Raw genomic sequence first — 18,568 nt, forward strand, 5'->3', positions numbered from 1 at the left:
AATCTATATGATGTTTTGATACGGAGCCAGTGCAGTGTTGACAGGACCGGGCTATTATTTTGGTCATACTTTCTGGTTCTAGTAAGAACTCTTGCTGCTGCATTTTGGATTAACTGTAGTTTGTTTATTAAGCATGCAGAACAACCACCCAATAAAGAATTACAATAATCAAACCCTGAGGCCATAAATGCATGGATTAACATTTGTGCATTTGACATTGAGAGTATAGGCCGTAATTTAGATATATTTTTGAGATGGAAAAATGCAGTTTTACAAATGCTAGAAACGTGGCTTTCTAAGGAAAGATTGCTATCAAATAGCACACCTAGGTTCCTAACTGATGACAAAGAAATGACAGAGCAACCATCAAGTCTTAGACAGTGTTCTAGGTTATTAAATGCAGAGTTTTTAGGTCCTATAATTAACACCTCTGTTTTTCAGAATTTAGCAGTGAGAAATTACTCGTCTTCCAGTTTTTTATATCGACTATGCATTCCATTAGTTTTTCAAATTGGTATGTTTTGCCGGCCATGAAGAAATATAGAGCTGAGTATCATCAGCATAACAGTGAACGCTAACACTGTGTTTCCTAATGATATCTCCCAAGGGAACATGTAAAGCGTGAAGAGTAACGGCCCTAGTACTGAGTCTTGAGGTACTCCATACTGCACTTGTGAGCTCCTAAAAACGCTGACGCAATGGGAGAGACCATTCGATTTGGAATGTTTTTGGAAAGAAATGCTGAGAAAAGTGCATTACTAATGGCATTACTAATTTTCCACTGCCTAATACAATTCGGCTCGGCCTGACTCATTACGGATCAGTACTGCACGGCTCAGCATGCATTTTTGCATTTCCACTGCAGTTTAGTATCACTTTACAGTTGGGAATATTATTCACATGTCATTATAGTTGCGCCACCTCTACAGCCACGACTCCTTAAATAAACTTTTTTATTCCGCGTTGCCCCATCAAGCTCTCGCTGGATCTGCTCCTCTGCTATCATCAAGAGGAGTGTCTGTACTTCTGCAAAAGACAACAAAACTTTATTTTTGATTAAAAAGATGTGCTCATTCAAAACAGTTGCCTTTTATACTACACTGGCTGTGCTGATTTAAATCTAGCGGTTCTTTTGTGTTTGTGTCTCAAGTTTAGTGACGCAGGTAGTGACAATTCTCTCTGGCCAATCCATGATTAGCAGAGTTTACACATCACGTTTTGGTAATGGTGAGGTTCACTTGGAACCTCAATCAAGGTGGTATTAAAAAAAGTACCAGGTACTGTACCCAGTGGACACCCCCCAAAAAATTAACTGCCAATAATTGTAAAATATAAATAAATAAATAAATTCAGATAAAAAGTGAATGCCAAATTAACCCTCAGACTAGTGGAAAAAAGTTTGTGTAAACATTCATTAATGAAATTCAATGAGATTCAGGCAAATTTTATTATTAAATACTTATTTGCTTTTTCAGAATTAGCTTTTCCATTTGTAGCTCATTCCCACTGAACTTTGATCATGGAAGAAGTACGTAGTTTATGAGAGAACGAGAGTAAGATAGACAGAGAGAGAGAGAGAGAGAGAGAGAGAGAGAGAGAGAGAGAGAGAGAGAGAGAGAGAGAGAGAGAGAGAGAGAGAGAGAGAGAGAGAGTGTCCTGGTACCTTGAGCAGCTTGAGCACTGAGATTGGTTTATTCTGTGAAACCTGGCCCCTAAGTCACTTGAGCAGAGGCAGGGATTCTGTGTGTGAATGAGAAACAACACCAAGTTACCTGTGGAAAACTTTAGAATTTAGGAGGAAAGCATGCTACTGGATATGTTCCTCATCCTTCATCTTAATGTGCTAGTCATACTATCTTCATCCTCCATTGGGGAAGACAGGAGAAGTGAGAGAGATGCCAAACACAGTAAAGGTGAGCAGATCTGCCTCAAACCATCCATCAGTTTAACTGTGTTCTGCTATGTAAAAGTCTTCTGCTCCAAGTGTACGTCTCTTTTTTTTGTTTTTTGAAAGTGCAAAAACATCAATGTCAGTAAAAAGAAATGATGAGAAAGGTCATCTTTTAATTTAAATCATTTAAAGTTTAATGAAATATTCAAATTCAACACAGACAAGACCATACAGATGAAAACCTTAGTAAAAGAAAAAAAGTAGCAATGATTATTTGAGCATTTAATAGAACAACTAATTAACCAGATAAAGATTGTTTTCTCCTGCTGGATAATAGAAGTGACTTTGACTTTCAGCAGAGTTATATCTGTTGACTTTAAGTGGTAACTGGCTTTCATCCATATGTACTGCTCTCTGATTCTAACACAGCAGGTGCCTTCTGGGACACAGACTGATATACATATAATCTGGATGAGTAATAATCGCCTCCAGAGCAGAATAATCTGTCCTATGCTGTTAAATATTTTCTTTACAAGATTTGATGTCATCTGCATGTGGAAATCTTTACTGCCGATGATAAATGTGTGCATTTACTATGGTATGTTGCTGTGGTTAATGTTTGATATACCTTATTGTGAAATAGCTCATAAAAAAATATATCACTGATAAAAGAGTGAATGAAAATGAAATAGCAAAGAGGTCATTCTTCCATGATCACTTTAATAAGTGTAAAAACAATAAATTCCTCGATAAAAACAAATAGAACTTGAAGTAATTGGAGACAACCTCCAGGAAAGATATAAAAGTTTTTTTGTTTTTTTTGCTGTGAGTCAATGTGACACGTTCATCAAATATTCCTGGATGGTGGTACCCATGAGCTGTTTGTGGTTTTCTGAGGTTGGAGAGCGTTTGGTCTACGTGCCGCTCAGAGTGTACCAGCATCTCCAGCTCACCATTCACATGATGTCACACACACACACACACACACACACACACACACACATACACAAATCCTGATTCTGATGAAAGTCTTGTTTTTAAAAATCAAAAATATGTCAGATATGTTTGTATTTTGCCCTGCATAATAATACCAAATGTGTGAAATAAAATAATATGGTGTGATTTGACTGGCTCACTGCTTAATACTGCTGCATAATCTCCATGTGTAAGAATGCATAAATATGAGCATGAGAATTTCCAGTTACATAAATTAAATATCCTCCATTTTACCTCTGCATCAGTGTTTCAGTAAGTCATCAGTAGGAATAATGTATAAAACAGAAAATACAGAACAAACAGAAATGTCACATGAAAATAATTCACTTAATTAAATATAATTAATTAAAAACCACAAATGCAAAGTCAGATTTCCAAAAAGCAATATGTTACCGTTTTTAAAGCTCTTCTGCAACTTGCTTCAGCAACTAGATTTATATAGAGACAAAGTAGTCTTTTATATCTCTGACAAAATGTTTCAATATGAATGACAGCAAATGGTAAACATGGGCATTTAAGAAATGTTATGCGAAGTGAGAGTGATGTGTTCTAAATACCAGCATCATGCATGGTGTCAGGTTATTTTCCTTGGCATTGTGCATTAAAATTGTGGATTAGCCCTTACTTAATGCTTATTGCTGTTTTGCATGCTGTACCAATACTTGAATTATACAATTAAAGTATCATGATCTGATGAAAAACATTTCATACTGATGACCTCAAGCACTCAAATGTGGCCAGGAATGTTTTTTTCTAGCCTCCAGCACAAAAATAAATAAATAAATAAACTGGTGTCAGTCGAAACAATATTCACTCAGAAATTGCTAATTAATTTGACATTGAATTACAAAGAAACAGCAACACATTGAATTAATCACAAAATTCTTTATTGGAAACACTGAAATGGTATTTTCTTGCAAAACGTACTCCAATAATGTTTGCTTTAATTGCAACTTTGAAAAAACATTTTTACAGTGTTGACACCTCTGGTGTGGCCTTTTCTTGCAGCAGTCTGACCTTTGAATTCTTGTGTTATCTATGTATAGCAGCTTCGCCAGTTTATGGAGTGACTTTAGCATTAGCACTGATGTAAGTGAGCAGTGAAGCATCTGTCCTCATGCACATAATGCTCACATTCATGGAGCTGGATGAATGAGGGATTGTGTGAGTGTGCTGATGTGTGTGAATAAGGAAAAGATACTGTCTTCTGAATCCAGCTCATTCACTCACAATGACCAAACCTGTTCTCACAGTTTGTTCATCTACCTGTGTATGGGTTGCTCTAAATGTGTTTGTCCCATAATGTATAAGAACAGTATGTCAGTATATTATATACTGTACAGTAATATCTGGTATTATTTTTAGTTTTCATATCATTATATATGCAATAAAAATCTGTTGAAATTAGAGTAGATAATCGAGAGATCTTCAGAATATTGCCTATGTAGAGACTAACTGCAGTGGTTAGGGGAGACAGTGGCATGTTTAAAGAGATGTGGGGGCCTGTTATGGAACATCTTCCAACCAGTTTACAAGAGATTATATTTAAGGGAAGATTTGTATTTGAATGATTGAGGGGCAAATAGCTAGGTCAAGAGGTTCATGATTGGCTGAGGATTGTACATCATGTTTTTTTTATCATTATTGTTCTGTTTTGATTAATGTACCAAAATATTGTTTAGCTCTTTGTATTTTTGTGTTTATTATTCTTTTAATGAAAGAAAAAAAAAAGAAATTAGAGTAGATTAGAGGTCCAAGCAGCAAAATTCAGAGTATTGAAAATAGTAGTTACTTGTAGTTACAGAGTTAGACATACAGGTACATCTTAATGCATGATAATGTTGTGGAAAAGTTCATTTATTTCAGTAATTCAACTCAAATTGTGAAACTTGTGTATTAAATTAATTAAATGCACACAGAGTGAAGTAGATTCAGCCTTTGGTTCTTTTAATTGTGATGATTTTGGCTCACATTTAACAAAAACCCACCAATTCACGATCTCAACAAATTAGAATATGATGTCATGCCAATCAGCTAATCAACTCAAAACACCTGCAAATATTTCATGAGCCTTCAAAGTGGTCTTTCAGTTTGGTTCACTAAGCTACACAATCATGGGGAAGACGGCTGATCTGACAGTTGTCCAGAAGACAATCATTGACACCCTTCACAAGGAGGGTAAGCCACAAACATTCATTACCAAAGAAGCTGTTCACAGAGTGCTGTATCCAAGCATGTTAACAGAAAGTTGAGTGGAAGGAAATAGTGTGGAAGAAAAAGATGCACAATCAACCGAGAGAGAACCGCAGCCTTATGAGGATTGTCAAGCGAAATCAGTTCAAGTATTTGAGTGAACTTCACAAGGAATGGACTGAGGCTGGGGTCAAGGCATCAAGAGCAAACACACACAGACGTGTCGAGATTTACTGAACCACAGACAACATCAGAAGCGTCTTAACTGGACTGAGGAGAAGAAGAACTGGACTGTTGCCCCGTGGTCCTGAGTCCTCTTTTCAGATGAGAGCAAGTTTTGTATTTAATTTGCAAACCAAGGTCCTAGAGCTGGAGGTAGCGTGGAGAAGCTCATAGCCCAAGTTGCTTAGAGTCCAGTGTTAAGTCTCCACAGTCTGTGATGATTTGGGGTTCAATGTCTTCTGCTGGTGTTGGTCCAAAGTCACTGCAGCCATTTACCAAGAAATTTCGTAGCACTTCATGCTTTCTTCTGCTGACCAGCTTTTTGAAGATGCTGATTTTATTTTCCAGCAGGATTTGGCACCTTCCCACACTGCCAAAAGCATCAAAAGTTGGTTAAATGACCATGGTGTTGGTGTGCTTGACTGGCCACAAAACTCACCAGACCTGAACCCCAGAGAGAATCTATAGAGTATTGTCAAGAGGAAGATGAGAAACAAGAGACCAAAAAATGCAGATGAGCTGAAGGCCACTGTCAAAGAAACCTGTGCTTCCAGACCACCTCAGCAGTGCCACAAACTGATCACCTCCAGGCCACGCCAAACTGAGGCAGTAATTAAAGCAAAAGGAGCCCCTACCAAGTACTGAGTTCATGTAGAGTTAATAAACATACCTTCCAGAAGGCCAACAGTTCATTAAAATGGTTTTTTATTGGTCTTATGAAGTATTCTAATTTGTTGAGAGAGTGAATTGGTGGGTTTTTGTTAAATTTGAGCAAAAATCATAACAATTAAAAGAACCAAAGACTTAAACTACTTCAATCTGTGTGCACTTAATTTATTTAATACACAAGTTTCACAATTTGAGTTGAATTACTGAAATGAATGAACTTTTCCACAACATTTTAATTTAATAAGATGCACCTGTAGTAGGATCCTACTTAGAAGAATGGACCTTTCTTTTACAAACAATTCATTTTACAAATGAATAATTGATCTAAATTTTCTGTACAAGTGAACATATTAATGGATATTCTGACTGCATCAATTAAAACTACTTCTAATCACTTTAACTCTGCAACAATTTGATAAAGGAAGTTGAAATTTAGTATTTATGTTTTAAATATTTGATAAATTTTATATATTTGAAATGCAATGAAAATTATGTAGATGTTTTGTCATACACTATTTTAGTACAGACATAAGGCTATTGTATTTGTATGTGGTGTAGCTGAGCTACCTGTATTGTTTTATCCCTCAGATTAATTGCTTTTGCTTTTGTTATTGACATTTGAAGGCCACTTTGGATATAAACATCTGCTTAATGAATAATATATATATAAACCATATTAGCATTGTAAATGTTTAAATGTTAAACCATATTAGCATTGTAATTGTTTAAATGTTAATTACTGTGTTGGGTTTGACCCTAACACCACATCGTTACCATTTACTATTTTCAACTGTGTTCATGAAAAATATGAGAAGAAAAATCTTCTTGTCATATTAGAATTTAGCACAAAAGAAAACTATTACCCAAATGACAAATATTTCTATAGAAACCAAAGCCTTATTTTTATGAGCCAAGGTTTGATTCATGTCTTCCCTGACACCGTCTCTTTCCATGCCTTACAGGTTCTTCTCATCAGCACCACTGGGGTTACCATGGTAAATATATACATATACATATACTATAAGTCAAGTCACCTTTATTTATACAGAGCTTTAAACAAAATACATTGCTTCAAAGCAACTGAACAACATTCATTAGGAAAACAGTGTGTCAATAATGCAAAATTACAGTTAAAGGCAGTACATCACAGAATTCAGTGATGTTGTCTCAGTTTGGTTTAAATAGTATCTGTGCAATCATTTGCAATCAAGTCAACGATATCACTGTAGATGAAGTGACCCCAACTAAGCAAGCCAGAGGCGACAGCGGCAAAGAAACAAGACTCTATCGGTGACAGAATGGAGAAAAAAACCTTGGGAGCAACCAGGCTCAGTTGGGGGGCCAGTTCTCCTCTGACCAGACGAAACCAGCAGTTCAATTCCAGGCTGCAGCAAAGTCAGATTGTGCAGAAGAATCATCTGTTTCCTGTGATCTTGTCCTGGTGGTCGTCTGAGACAAGGTCTTTACAGGGGATCTGTATCTAGGGCTCTAGTTGTCCTGGTCTCCGCTGTCTTTCAGGGCTGTAGAGGTCCTTTCTAGGTGCTGATCCACCATCTGGTCTGGAAACGAACTGGATCCAGGTGACTGCAGTGACACTCTGATCTGGATACAGACTGGATCTGGTGGCCACGGTGACCTCGGAATAAGAGAGAAACAGACAAATATGAGCGTAGATGCCATTCTTCTAATGATGTATCAAGTACATTGGGTGTTATAATCACTTCCGGATTACCTAATTAATGCAGCCTAAAAATCCTTAACGAATTTGGATATTAGAAGCACATTAATGTGTTATGTGTAAGTCAGGTTAAAGAGATGGGTCTTTAATCTAGATTTAAACTGCAAGAGTGTGTCTGTCTTCTGAACAATCTTAGGTAGGTTATTGCAGAGTTTAGGCGCCAAATAGGAAAAGGATCTGCTGCCCACAGTTGATTTTGATATTCTAGGTATTATCAAATTATCAAAGTAATAAGCAATATTTTAAAATCTATACAATGTTTGATAGGGAGCCAGTGCAGCGATGACAGGACTGGGCTAATATGGTCATACTTCCTGGTTCTAGTAAGAACTGTTGCTGCTACATTTAGGGCTAGCTGTAGTTTCTTTACTAAGTGTGCAGAACAAATAATCTAAGCATTAAAATAATCTAACCTTGAGGTCATAAATGCATGGATTAACATTTCTAAATTTGACATTGAGAGCATAGGCCATAATTTAGATATATTTTTGAGATGGAAAAATGCAATTTTACAAATGCTAGATATGTGGCTTTCTAAGGAAAGATTGCTATCAAATAGCACACCTAGGTTCCTAACTGATGACGAAGAATTGACAGAGCAGCCATCAAGTCTTAGACAGTGTTCTAGGTTATTGCATGCAGAGTTTTAGGTCCTATAAATAACGCCGCTGTTCTTTCAGAATTTAGCAGTAAGAAATTACTCGTCATCCAGTTTTTTTATCGACTATGCATTCCATTAGTTTTTCAAATTGGTGTGTTTCACCGGGCTGTGAAGAAAAATAGAGCTGAGTATCATTAGCATAACAGTGAAAGCTAACACCATGTTTCCTGATGATATCTCCCAAGGGTAACATGTAAAGCGTGAAGAGTAACGGTCCTAGTACTGAGCCTTGAGGTACTCCATACTGCATTTGTGATCGATATGATACCTCTTCATTCACTGCTACGAATTGATGGCCATGCTAATGCACTTCCATTAATGCCAACAAAGTGTTCAAGTCTATGCCAAAGAATGTTGTGGTCAATAGTGTCGAACGCAGCACTAAGATCCAATAGAACTAATAGAGAGATACAACCATGTTCAGATGATAAGAGCAGGTCATTTGTGACTCTAAGGAGAGCAGTCTCAGTACTATGATATGGTCTAAATCCTGACTGGAAATCCTCACAGATACCATTTTTCTCTAAGAAGGAATATAATTGTGAGGATACTACCTTTTCTAGTATCTTGGACAGAAAATAGTGCGCCAGTCCATTCTTATAATAATGACATAATATAAACACTTATGGAAGCGAAAAGTGCACACAGCCAAAGGACGCAGACTCCAAAATGAGACGCAGCTAATATCTTCATTTATCATTCACTTTTTTGATTAACAACTTTGCAGATTGTTTTCATCATTGCCCACCAGAGAGAAGAACAGGGGACATTGCGCGTCTTCGCGCGATGCGAAGTGATCTATGGTAGCCTGGCCGAATCTCTGCCACACCATGATCATAACTTGGGGGTGGAGTCTCCACTCCCCGTACAGAGGATTCCCTCTGGACAGTAAGTCTGCTCCCCTGTTCATTATTCCTGGAATATGCATTGCGCGTAATGACAGGAGGTTCCTGCTGCTCCACATAATCAGGTCTTTCTGGTATTCAGGTATTTTCACCCCACTCTGTGCCCTCAGCCCTTGGCCTGGATGCAACAGAGAAAACTTTATTTGTGAAGGGATGCTTACACATTTGTGTCTTTCCTCGCTCAGAACCAAGTGGAAGAAGAGACAATTCTTTGGGGCGCCAGGTGAACAAATGCCATTTTCCCGCGAACACTGGACTTTGAACAGCCCACACGAACACTTTGCACATTTAAATTCCTTCTCCATTTACCTGCGGGAGGGAGAAAATAATCATTTTGAAGGGAAGGGACAGAGAAACCCTGAGTGCTGTCTCCAAACCCTTGTTGCAAAAGGGTCTCAGGTCGACCGCCTCTTTTTGTTCCCCTGAGGGGGGATCGACCGGTGTTTTACTGTTGTGGCTGTGAACGATTGTTTCAGTTTCACGAAACCAAGCTTTGACAGAGGGACCTAGCTTCACAGGTGTTGTGGCGGAGCAGGACGGGAAGGTTGATAATCCGAATGACCTCCTCTACTTGAAGGCCTGAAATTTGGACGGCTTGGGTGATAAGGACGAGCTGCTGGCTTTCTGGTGAGACAGAGATCGAATGCTTCTCCCTTTTTTTTCCACAGGTCACATTGCTGACGCATAGCTGCTACCGTCGTGCTGAACATGGCCTTCGGATCGATAGGGGCATCTAAAAACCCCACTTTTTCTTTGTCAGAGAGGCCTGACAAAACCCAGCCATAGTGATCTCTCTCCCACAACCGCTAAGCCCATACTCCGACCGCAACTTTGAACTGCTCCACCGGACATGCACAGGTTTAAATCTGCAATGACGCATATCTCCTCCCAGAGCACTGGGTTGGGTGAACCGGAGTCCAGCTGACGCCCCATCTCCTCTAATAACTACGCTAGGTAGGCTGTAAGGAGGGACATCACATTCAAAGCACGTACGGCCATTGCAGCGGATTTATAAATCTTTTGAAAAACATAGGCGGCGGAGCGCTCTGTTTTCCCTGGCAACGAAGCCCCAGTTGAAGAGTGCGCTGCCCTGCGGCTCGGATGCAAATGATTCGCCACAGATGATTCTACAGGGGGAGGATCTGCCATCCCTAAATTCTCCATTCCCTGGACATCTAACCTCGAGAAGCCCTTAACAGGTACTCGGTGGGGAAAACGGCTTATCCCAAAACCTCTTCATTTCAGCCACACAAGCCGGGACGGCCGGAATAAACTGCCTTGCTGGAGGGAGACGTGACGGAAGTCTCTTTCTGTCATACAAGTCTCTTTCTGCTCCTTTAACTGCGGGTTGGGATGGCCAGTCGATCGACCTCGAGAAGATCTGTATGCGTCTGCACAGGTGAGGGTGAGCTCTCATACAGTAACACACTCGACGGACACGACTGCATCGGGGGAAGAATAGCATCTTCATCATCCTCATCCTCATCCTCGAGGATGGTCAACAAAACTTCGCCATCGTCATCTTCCTCTCCCGCTAACGGATCTCCAAACAGCAGGGGGAGGACGGGTGACTCCTTCTCCATCATCTCACCCCAGGAGCTGGAGGCCTGTGGACAATCCATTGGTTCCTCTCTGGGTTGAGCAGAGAGGCATGGGTCTGACTTCCCAGCTACTGCAATGTGAAGCCTTCATTCTCAGGTTTTGAGCCCCCTAGAAGGAGATGCAGAATTGTGTGACTTTTTCGCAGAAATCCACATTCCGCATACACGCGGATGAGGAGGACGGCCCTGTCCTCCGGGGCTCTGTAGCTCTTTTGCAGTGGCCATGAAGCCTGCACTCTCTTCGTACAGATAAGCCCACCACAACATGACAGCTAGTACGGAGCTGTGCTGTGACAGAGAGCTCTTTTCCTACTTTTTTTGGTGCGTGGTGAGCGCACCAGAAACTCGAAAAAATAAGTAGAGAAACTATAGTAGAAAACTCGCCTTGATGCGTTAGTCACTTACTCTAAGTGGTAGGTCACTTGACAAACGTTAAGAATCTATTGTGTTTGGGGCGTTACCTTGCGGCTCCGTCGATAAACTGTTTAGCAATAATTCTCCTGTCTGCTGAGGACAGCTTCTGAAATCTTCACGGGGAAGAGAACAAGAATGACAAAATGGCAGGTAGCTGCGGTTTATATACAGGGAGCAGGACTCCCTGATCACTGCAGCAATTGGTCTGCCATGGTTGGCAGACGTGGTGTTATTGGTGCTTCTTTGATCGCCCACGCCCCGAGGCGGTCCCATAGTGAGATACTGAACGAATATTAGAAAGAGAACTGGGCTCATACTTCCTGGAAGAACTCAAGCTGCTGCATTTTGGATCAATTAGAGTTTGTTTATTAACCTTGTTTATTCATCTTTGTGGCATGTATTTCATTAGATAAGAAAGTAGAGTAGTTTTTTTAATATTTTATAATAATTATAACAATGTAATCAGACTCACAAATTACAGTCCAATTTAATATCAAATCAGGTCTAAACGGAATCATGCTAGCAGTAAGTTTACATTTACATGCACTTCCTAAAATAATTCAACTGTAGAACTGAATAATGAAAGAGTGTTATTATATACCAATCCCAGAAGGAGAGAAACAAGGTACAACACAATAATGCAAAACTGTAAAATCTGTTTTTGAAAGATTCAGTTGAGATGCACAACACCTAAAAATATCTTAAAAATTTGACCTTTTTAAAATGTAAACTTTTTTTTACTCTTTATTGCATCTTTATGATGTCAGTATCAGTTCTTGTGAAACACTGTATAAGCCTTGTGTCCTTTGACAATCTGAGTTTCCATCATGAAAGTCTCAAAGTCTCAAAGACTTTCAGTTACTTATGTGGGCATTTAAGTGTGGAAGTTGTGGAATTTGCAGGTTAGCAGTATGCTACTGCTCATAAACATTACAGGTGCTCATCTGCTCAAAGACACGAGACTAAATGACCATTCAAAAGCAAAAAAGAATAAAATATTCTTAGCAGTTTGGGGTAGTTTTTACATGTTTTCATGTAAAACATTTTACATGTTTAACAGTTTTCCTGTACTGTTATTGTAAAGTGTTTCTTTATCCATAACTAGTGCTTTTTTTGTTTAGTTTAATGCATTTTAATAGTATTGTTATTTGTTATCAGGCTCTGTTAAATGGCCCTGGATTTTAGAAAAGCACTATACAAATAAAACGTTACATAAAAATGTCATGTTATTGATTTTCTTTGTCTCGTTCAGATCAGGACGCATGGTTATCTGTGTTTGAACACTGTAGTGGAAAAGCTCAGTCTCCAATCAACATAGACACTTATAAGGTTTTCTATGAGCCCAAACTCCCTCCCATTAAACTGGAGGGTTATGATCTCACCGGCTCACCCGCTCTTACCCTCATCAACAACGGACACACGTGTAAGTCAATCTCTCTCACACCAAAAAGTAGATGTTACACAGAATCACATGACTCATGTGAAACTATCCACTATACAGAGCATCACATTTCTGAAATGAAAAAAAAAACAGGGACATTTTTAGCTCGACTGTCAGAATCTCCACTGTTATTATTTGTGAAATAAAAAACAAGGACAAATTCATGCATACAAAACTCCAGTTTTATCTGCTGACTGGTAAAAGGACCAAAAATTAAGTAAAAAAAAAAGTTATTTACTGATTGTTTTTGTTGCTGACTTGAATCACATGACTTTACCTTACTTTAATTGAAGGAATGGGTCATACAGAAATGAAAAGCTGTCTGAAATGGTTGTTGTTTCTGTCCTTCCATCAGTGCAGCTGAGTCTGCCGAACAGCATGCGTATCATCAGGGGATTCGATCACGTTTACGTCGCAGCCCAGCTTCACTTCCACTGGGGAACTAAAGAGGTCCCTGGCTCAGAGCACACCATAGATCATGTTCATTTCCCTGCTGAGGTGAGCTGAGATGAAGAACGAAACGGTTTTTGGTCTTTAATGAAAACATACGATTACGTTTTACCATTTAGAGATCATGTTATTGGCCCAGTCTTTCTGGGACATAAGTGAATTGCATAATGTGTGACATACTGCATAAACAAATGCTACAATTTCCTCATTCCTCAGATCCATGTGGTTCATTATAACTCCAAATATGTAGATCTCATTGAGGCTGCTAGTAAAGCTGATGGATTGGCAGTGTTAGGAGGATTCATAGGTGTAAGTAGTCTAACTGAAACCTTCTGGCTGCAGTAAAGAATGCAGTTTGATCAGTCCTAATGTAGTCTTTGCCATACATTTGAACAGATCGGCCTCCATGACAATGACAACTATGAGAAGATCCTGTCTGCGTTAACAGACATCAGCATAGAGGGTAAGAAACTAATAACCGCCAACGAAGAAAACAAACCATAAAGCATTGGTGATTTTCATCCAACATGATTTTCAGAGTCAGACACTGAGATTCCTGGTTTTAATGTGCGCCATCTGCTGCCGGACAGCCTGGACAGGTTTTATAGGTACAACGGGTCCCTGACGACCCCACCGTGTTTCCAGACAGTCAGCTGGACTGTGTTCAACGATTCAATCAGAGTCTCAAGAAGACAGGTCAGACTATTCTCACCAGAGAGCATCATTTCATTTACAGCCCTTGCTGATCTAAATCAGTCTTGTTTTCTTTTATTAGCTCGCCGCCTTGGAGGATACATTGAAAACTGAACACAACAAGCTTTTGTCCAAAAATTTCAGAGCGCCACAGCTTCTGCATGGAAGAAAAGTGTTGGCATCTTTCCAAACAGAATCTACTACAGGAAGTATGTACAATCTATATTAGGCCTTTTAGCTCTTTTATAGAATTTGTTGCAATCTACAGTGGCCACCAGATGCATTTGGAATCGTATTTATAAAAATGTCTGAATGTCATCATTTTACTAGAAACCTAAAAAGTTACATTATCAAATTGAGCATATGATGCACTGGATTGGTAGTAAGTAAAAAAATGTCCAAGGGGTAACATATAAAGCGTGAAGAGTAGCGGCCCTAGTACTGAGCCTTGAGGTACTCCATACTGCACTTGTGATCGATATGATACATCTTCATTCACTGCTACGAACTGATGGCGGTCATATAAGTATGATTTAAACCATGCTAATGCACTTCCACTGATGCCAACAAAGTGTTCAAGTCTATGCAAAAGAATGTTGTGGTCAATTGTGTCAAATGCAGCACTAAGATCCAATAAAACTAATAGAGAGATACAACCACGATCAGATGATAAGAGCAGATCATTTGTAACTCTAAGGAGAGCAGTCTCAGTACTATGATATGGTCTAAATCCTGACTGGAAATCCTCACATATACCATTTTTCTCTAAGAAGGAATATAATTGTGAGGATACTACCTTTTCTAGTATCTTGGACAGAAAAGGCAGATTCGAGATTGGTCTATAATTAACTAGTTCTTTAGGGTCAAGTTGTGTTTTTTTGATGAGAGATTAATAAAAGCCAGTTTGAAGGTTTTGGGGACATATCCTAATGACAATGAGGAATTAATAATAGTCAGAAGAGGATCGCTGACTCAGGTAGTGTATGATGGAAGATGCTCCATTTTTCATGCTGCTCTCTTTAGGGTGTGAGTGTGCTTATTTACAAAGCAGTCTTTTGTGGTAGAAGTGATGGTTCTTCGATACTTGTAACAAGAAATAGAATTGAAAGTTTTAGCTATATGAAGTTTGCACAAAACTAAATAATGATCTGAAATATCATCGCTTGGCTGCATAATTTCAACACCATCAACATCAATTCCATGTGACAGTATTAAATCTAATCCAACAGCGACCTTTTTTGTTTATTTCAATCTGTACTGTACAATCCATATATTAGTGTAAGCATGTTTTGTGTTGTGTTTTACAGAAGCCAGAGAAGCTCCAACACCTGAAACACAAGACTACAAAATAACGGAGTCTAGTGGTAGATATCTTTTATTTACTGTACTGTATATCTACAGCAGGATATAACTTGAAACACAATATTTATCAGAGGATTTTGTCTATTTTATGACACTACCAGTGTTCGATTTTATCATTTACCATGGTGAGGAAAAGTAAATGTTACAATAAATATAATATTACTGAATTAAATTAATTAATAAATGGTTTAATTTAGGATAAAGTAAATCCGTACATTTAGCATGTGACATTTAAATAATCATTACATTAAGCCTGTTACATTTAGCTCTGTCTGTCATACTAACATACTAACATACTAACAATACTATGAAAATCACTTCATCTGAGTTTTAACGTTTTTTTTTTCCCACAGGACACATTCTGGCGATTATCTTTGGGGTTCTGTTTGCGGTCACGATGCTGGTCTTTTCCATGTACACACATTTACAGCAGAAAAAGTACTCAAAGTACGTTCATATTAATCTCTGATTCGTCACCACATTGATTGAATCAAACTTTTAATACTCCCTGCTTTTTAGAAAGCAGTCACAAAGTACAAAAGACTAAACATGTTTCTCCGTGTCTTTTTATCTCCAGGTTAAAAAAAGACTCCAAGCAAAATGTTGTTTATAAACCAGCTGCCGTTGAAGAAGGCATGGATCAGACCACTGTTACTGTAACATAAAGCACAAATTTATTCAGAAACTTGTTTTGTATTGTTTGCTTGTTAAGAAAAGAGGACTCAGAGTGTGATTGGGGGATGAATTGGTTATAATTTGCTGCAATCTGTAATGTTGTGTCCAGTGTTGGGAAGGATACTTTGGAAATATACTAGTTTACAGATTACAGGTTACCATATTTAAAATGTAAAATTTAAATTTTACAGCAGTGCTTAACTCCTCAACCCCAGTTCCAGAGAAATTGGGACATTTTATAAAATGGCAAACTTAAATGTATTTTGTAAATATTAACTGATTAATTTGATGTTGACGGCTGCCACACACTCCAAGAAAATTGGGACAGAGGCAAAATAAAAGTGAAAGGGTAATTGAATATCCAAAATCTATTTTGAAACAGTTTACAGTAAGCAGGTGATTACTGTAATAGGTGACGGGATCGTGTCTGGCTAAAAACTACAGGTGCCGGTCATATAATTAGAATATCATCAAAAAGTTACTAATTCCATTCAAAAAGTGAAACTTTTATATTATATTCATTCATTACACACTAACTGATATATATTTTAAATGTTTATTTCTTTTAATTTTGATGATTATAACTGACAATAAAGGAAAATCCCAAATTTAGTATCTCAGGAAATTTGAATATTGTGAAAAGGTTCAATATTGAAGACACCTGGTGCCACACTCTAATCAGTTAATTAACTCAAAACACCCTGGAGAGGATTGTGAAACAAAACCCATTCAAAAATGTGGGGGAGATTCACAAAGAGTGGACTGCAGCTGGAGTCAGTGCTTCAAGAACCACTACACACAGACGTATGCATGACATGATTTTCAGCTGTCGCATTCCTTGTGTCAAGCCTCTCTTGAACAACAGACAGCGTCAGAAGCATCTCACCTGGGCTAAAGACAAAAAGGACTGGACTGCTGCTGAGTGGTCCAAAGTTATGTTCTCTGATGAAAGTAAATTTTGCATTTCATTTGGAAATCAGGGTCCCAGAGTCTGGAGGAAGAGAGGCACACAATCCATGTTTCTTGAGGTCCAGTGTAGTTTCCACAGTCAGTGATGGTTTGTGGGGCCATGTCATCTGCTGGTGTTGGTCCACTGTGTTTTCTGAGGTCAAAGGTCAACGCAGCCATATACCAGGAAGTTTCAGAGCTCTTCATGCTTCCTGCTGCTGACCAACTTTATGGAGATGCAGATTTCATTTTCAAACAGGACTTGGCACCTGCACACTGTGCCAAAGCTACCAGTACCTGGTTTAAGGACCATGGTATCCCTGTTTTTAATTGGCCAGCAAACTCGCCTGACCGTAACACCATAGAAAATCTTTGAGATATTGTGAAGAGATGCGATATGCCAGACCCTAGAATGCAGAAGAGCTGAAGGCCACTATCAGAGCAACCTGGGCTCTCACTACACCTGAGCAGTGCCACAGACTGATCGACTCCATGTCACGCCGCATTGCTGCAGTCATTCAGGCAAAAGGAGCCACAACTAAGTATTGAGTGCTGTACATGCTCAAACTTTACATGTTCATACTTTTCAGTTGGCCAGATTTCAAAAAAATCCTTTCTTTGTATTGGTCTTAAGTTATATTCTAATTTTCTGAGATACTGAATTTGGGATTTTCCTTAGTTGTCAGTTATAATAATCAAAATTAAAAGAAATAAACATTTGAAATATATCAGTCTGTGTGTAATGAATGAATATAATATACAAGTTTCACTTTTTGAATGGAGTTAGTGAAATGAATCAACTTTTTGATGATATTCTAATCATATGACCAGCACATGTACTAAATTTCATGAGAGAAGCTTCAAACAAATCAAAAATCACATTTCTCAATGCAAAATCTCAAAGAATTTTGGTATTTCACCAACTATCATACATTATATTGTTAAAAGGTTCAAGGAATCCAGAGAAATCTCAGTCTGGGCTCAGGAGTACTTCAGAAATGACTTAACACAGTCTGCTGCTGCATCAATAAATGCAACCTGAACCTCTGTTACTCAAGAAGAAACTATACTTCAGTTCTGCACAGCGATGCCACAGGGTTCTCTGGCCAGAGCTCATCTCAGATCGTCAGAAAGTGGAAATGTGTGCTGCGCTCAGATGAGTCCTCATTTCAGCTGATTTCTGGGAAAACTGGACACTGAGCTCTCAGTCTCAAAGACCAAAGAGAGCAATCAGACTTTCACCTGCGAAATATACTTTATCAGAGACGTATACTGCCATCAAGATGACGTCTTTCATGGGAAGTTCAGGGTTATTAGATCAAGAATCGGTCAGCATGAGCTCCAACAGCGTGGTTTCACAGCTCTAGTTCAGTCCAGATTCGTCTTCAGGTAAACATATGTCCAGTCATGAAAACAATGATCACAGGCTGCTGAACAGCTGAAGTCTTGCTAATCTTTATCAATCAGTATCCTCAATTCCCAAACAATTAAACACCGTAATTAAAAGGAAAGTTGAAATGACATTGTTAAACGTAATACATAACTTTTTGGAGTGTGTTGCAGCCATAAAATTAGTTTATATTTACAAAATTATATTAAGTTGGCCAGTAAAAACATTAGAATGTTTTTCTTTCTTTTTTCTTTAGTCACTTAAAGAGTTAAAGAGAATTAACAATTCTTGATTTTATGGCATTTCAAAAACATCCAAC

General features: G+C 38.5%; 1 protein-coding gene across 1 annotated transcript; it reads left to right on the forward strand.

The window, feature by feature from the left end:
* Positions 1-1,704: 1,704 nt before the first annotated feature.
* LOC113054805 (carbonic anhydrase 14-like) lies at positions 1,705-16,115 on the forward strand. The gene is made up of 11 exons (XM_026220615.1): positions 1,705-1,913; positions 6,934-6,966; positions 12,543-12,713; positions 13,087-13,229; positions 13,398-13,490; positions 13,578-13,644; positions 13,720-13,877; positions 13,957-14,083; positions 15,182-15,238; positions 15,590-15,683; positions 15,814-16,115. Exons 1-11 carry the CDS (start codon positions 1,805-1,807, stop codon positions 15,899-15,901), a joined length of 1,140 nt encoding a protein of 379 aa, XP_026076400.1. The 5' UTR covers positions 1,705-1,804; the 3' UTR covers positions 15,902-16,115.
* The last annotated feature ends 2,453 nt before the right edge of the window (positions 16,116-18,568 follow it).

This window comes from Carassius auratus, chromosome 35 (genome assembly GCF_003368295.1).
Source record: "Carassius auratus strain Wakin chromosome 35, ASM336829v1, whole genome shotgun sequence".
In the NCBI taxonomy this organism is placed as follows: domain Eukaryota; kingdom Metazoa; phylum Chordata; class Actinopteri; order Cypriniformes; family Cyprinidae; genus Carassius; species Carassius auratus.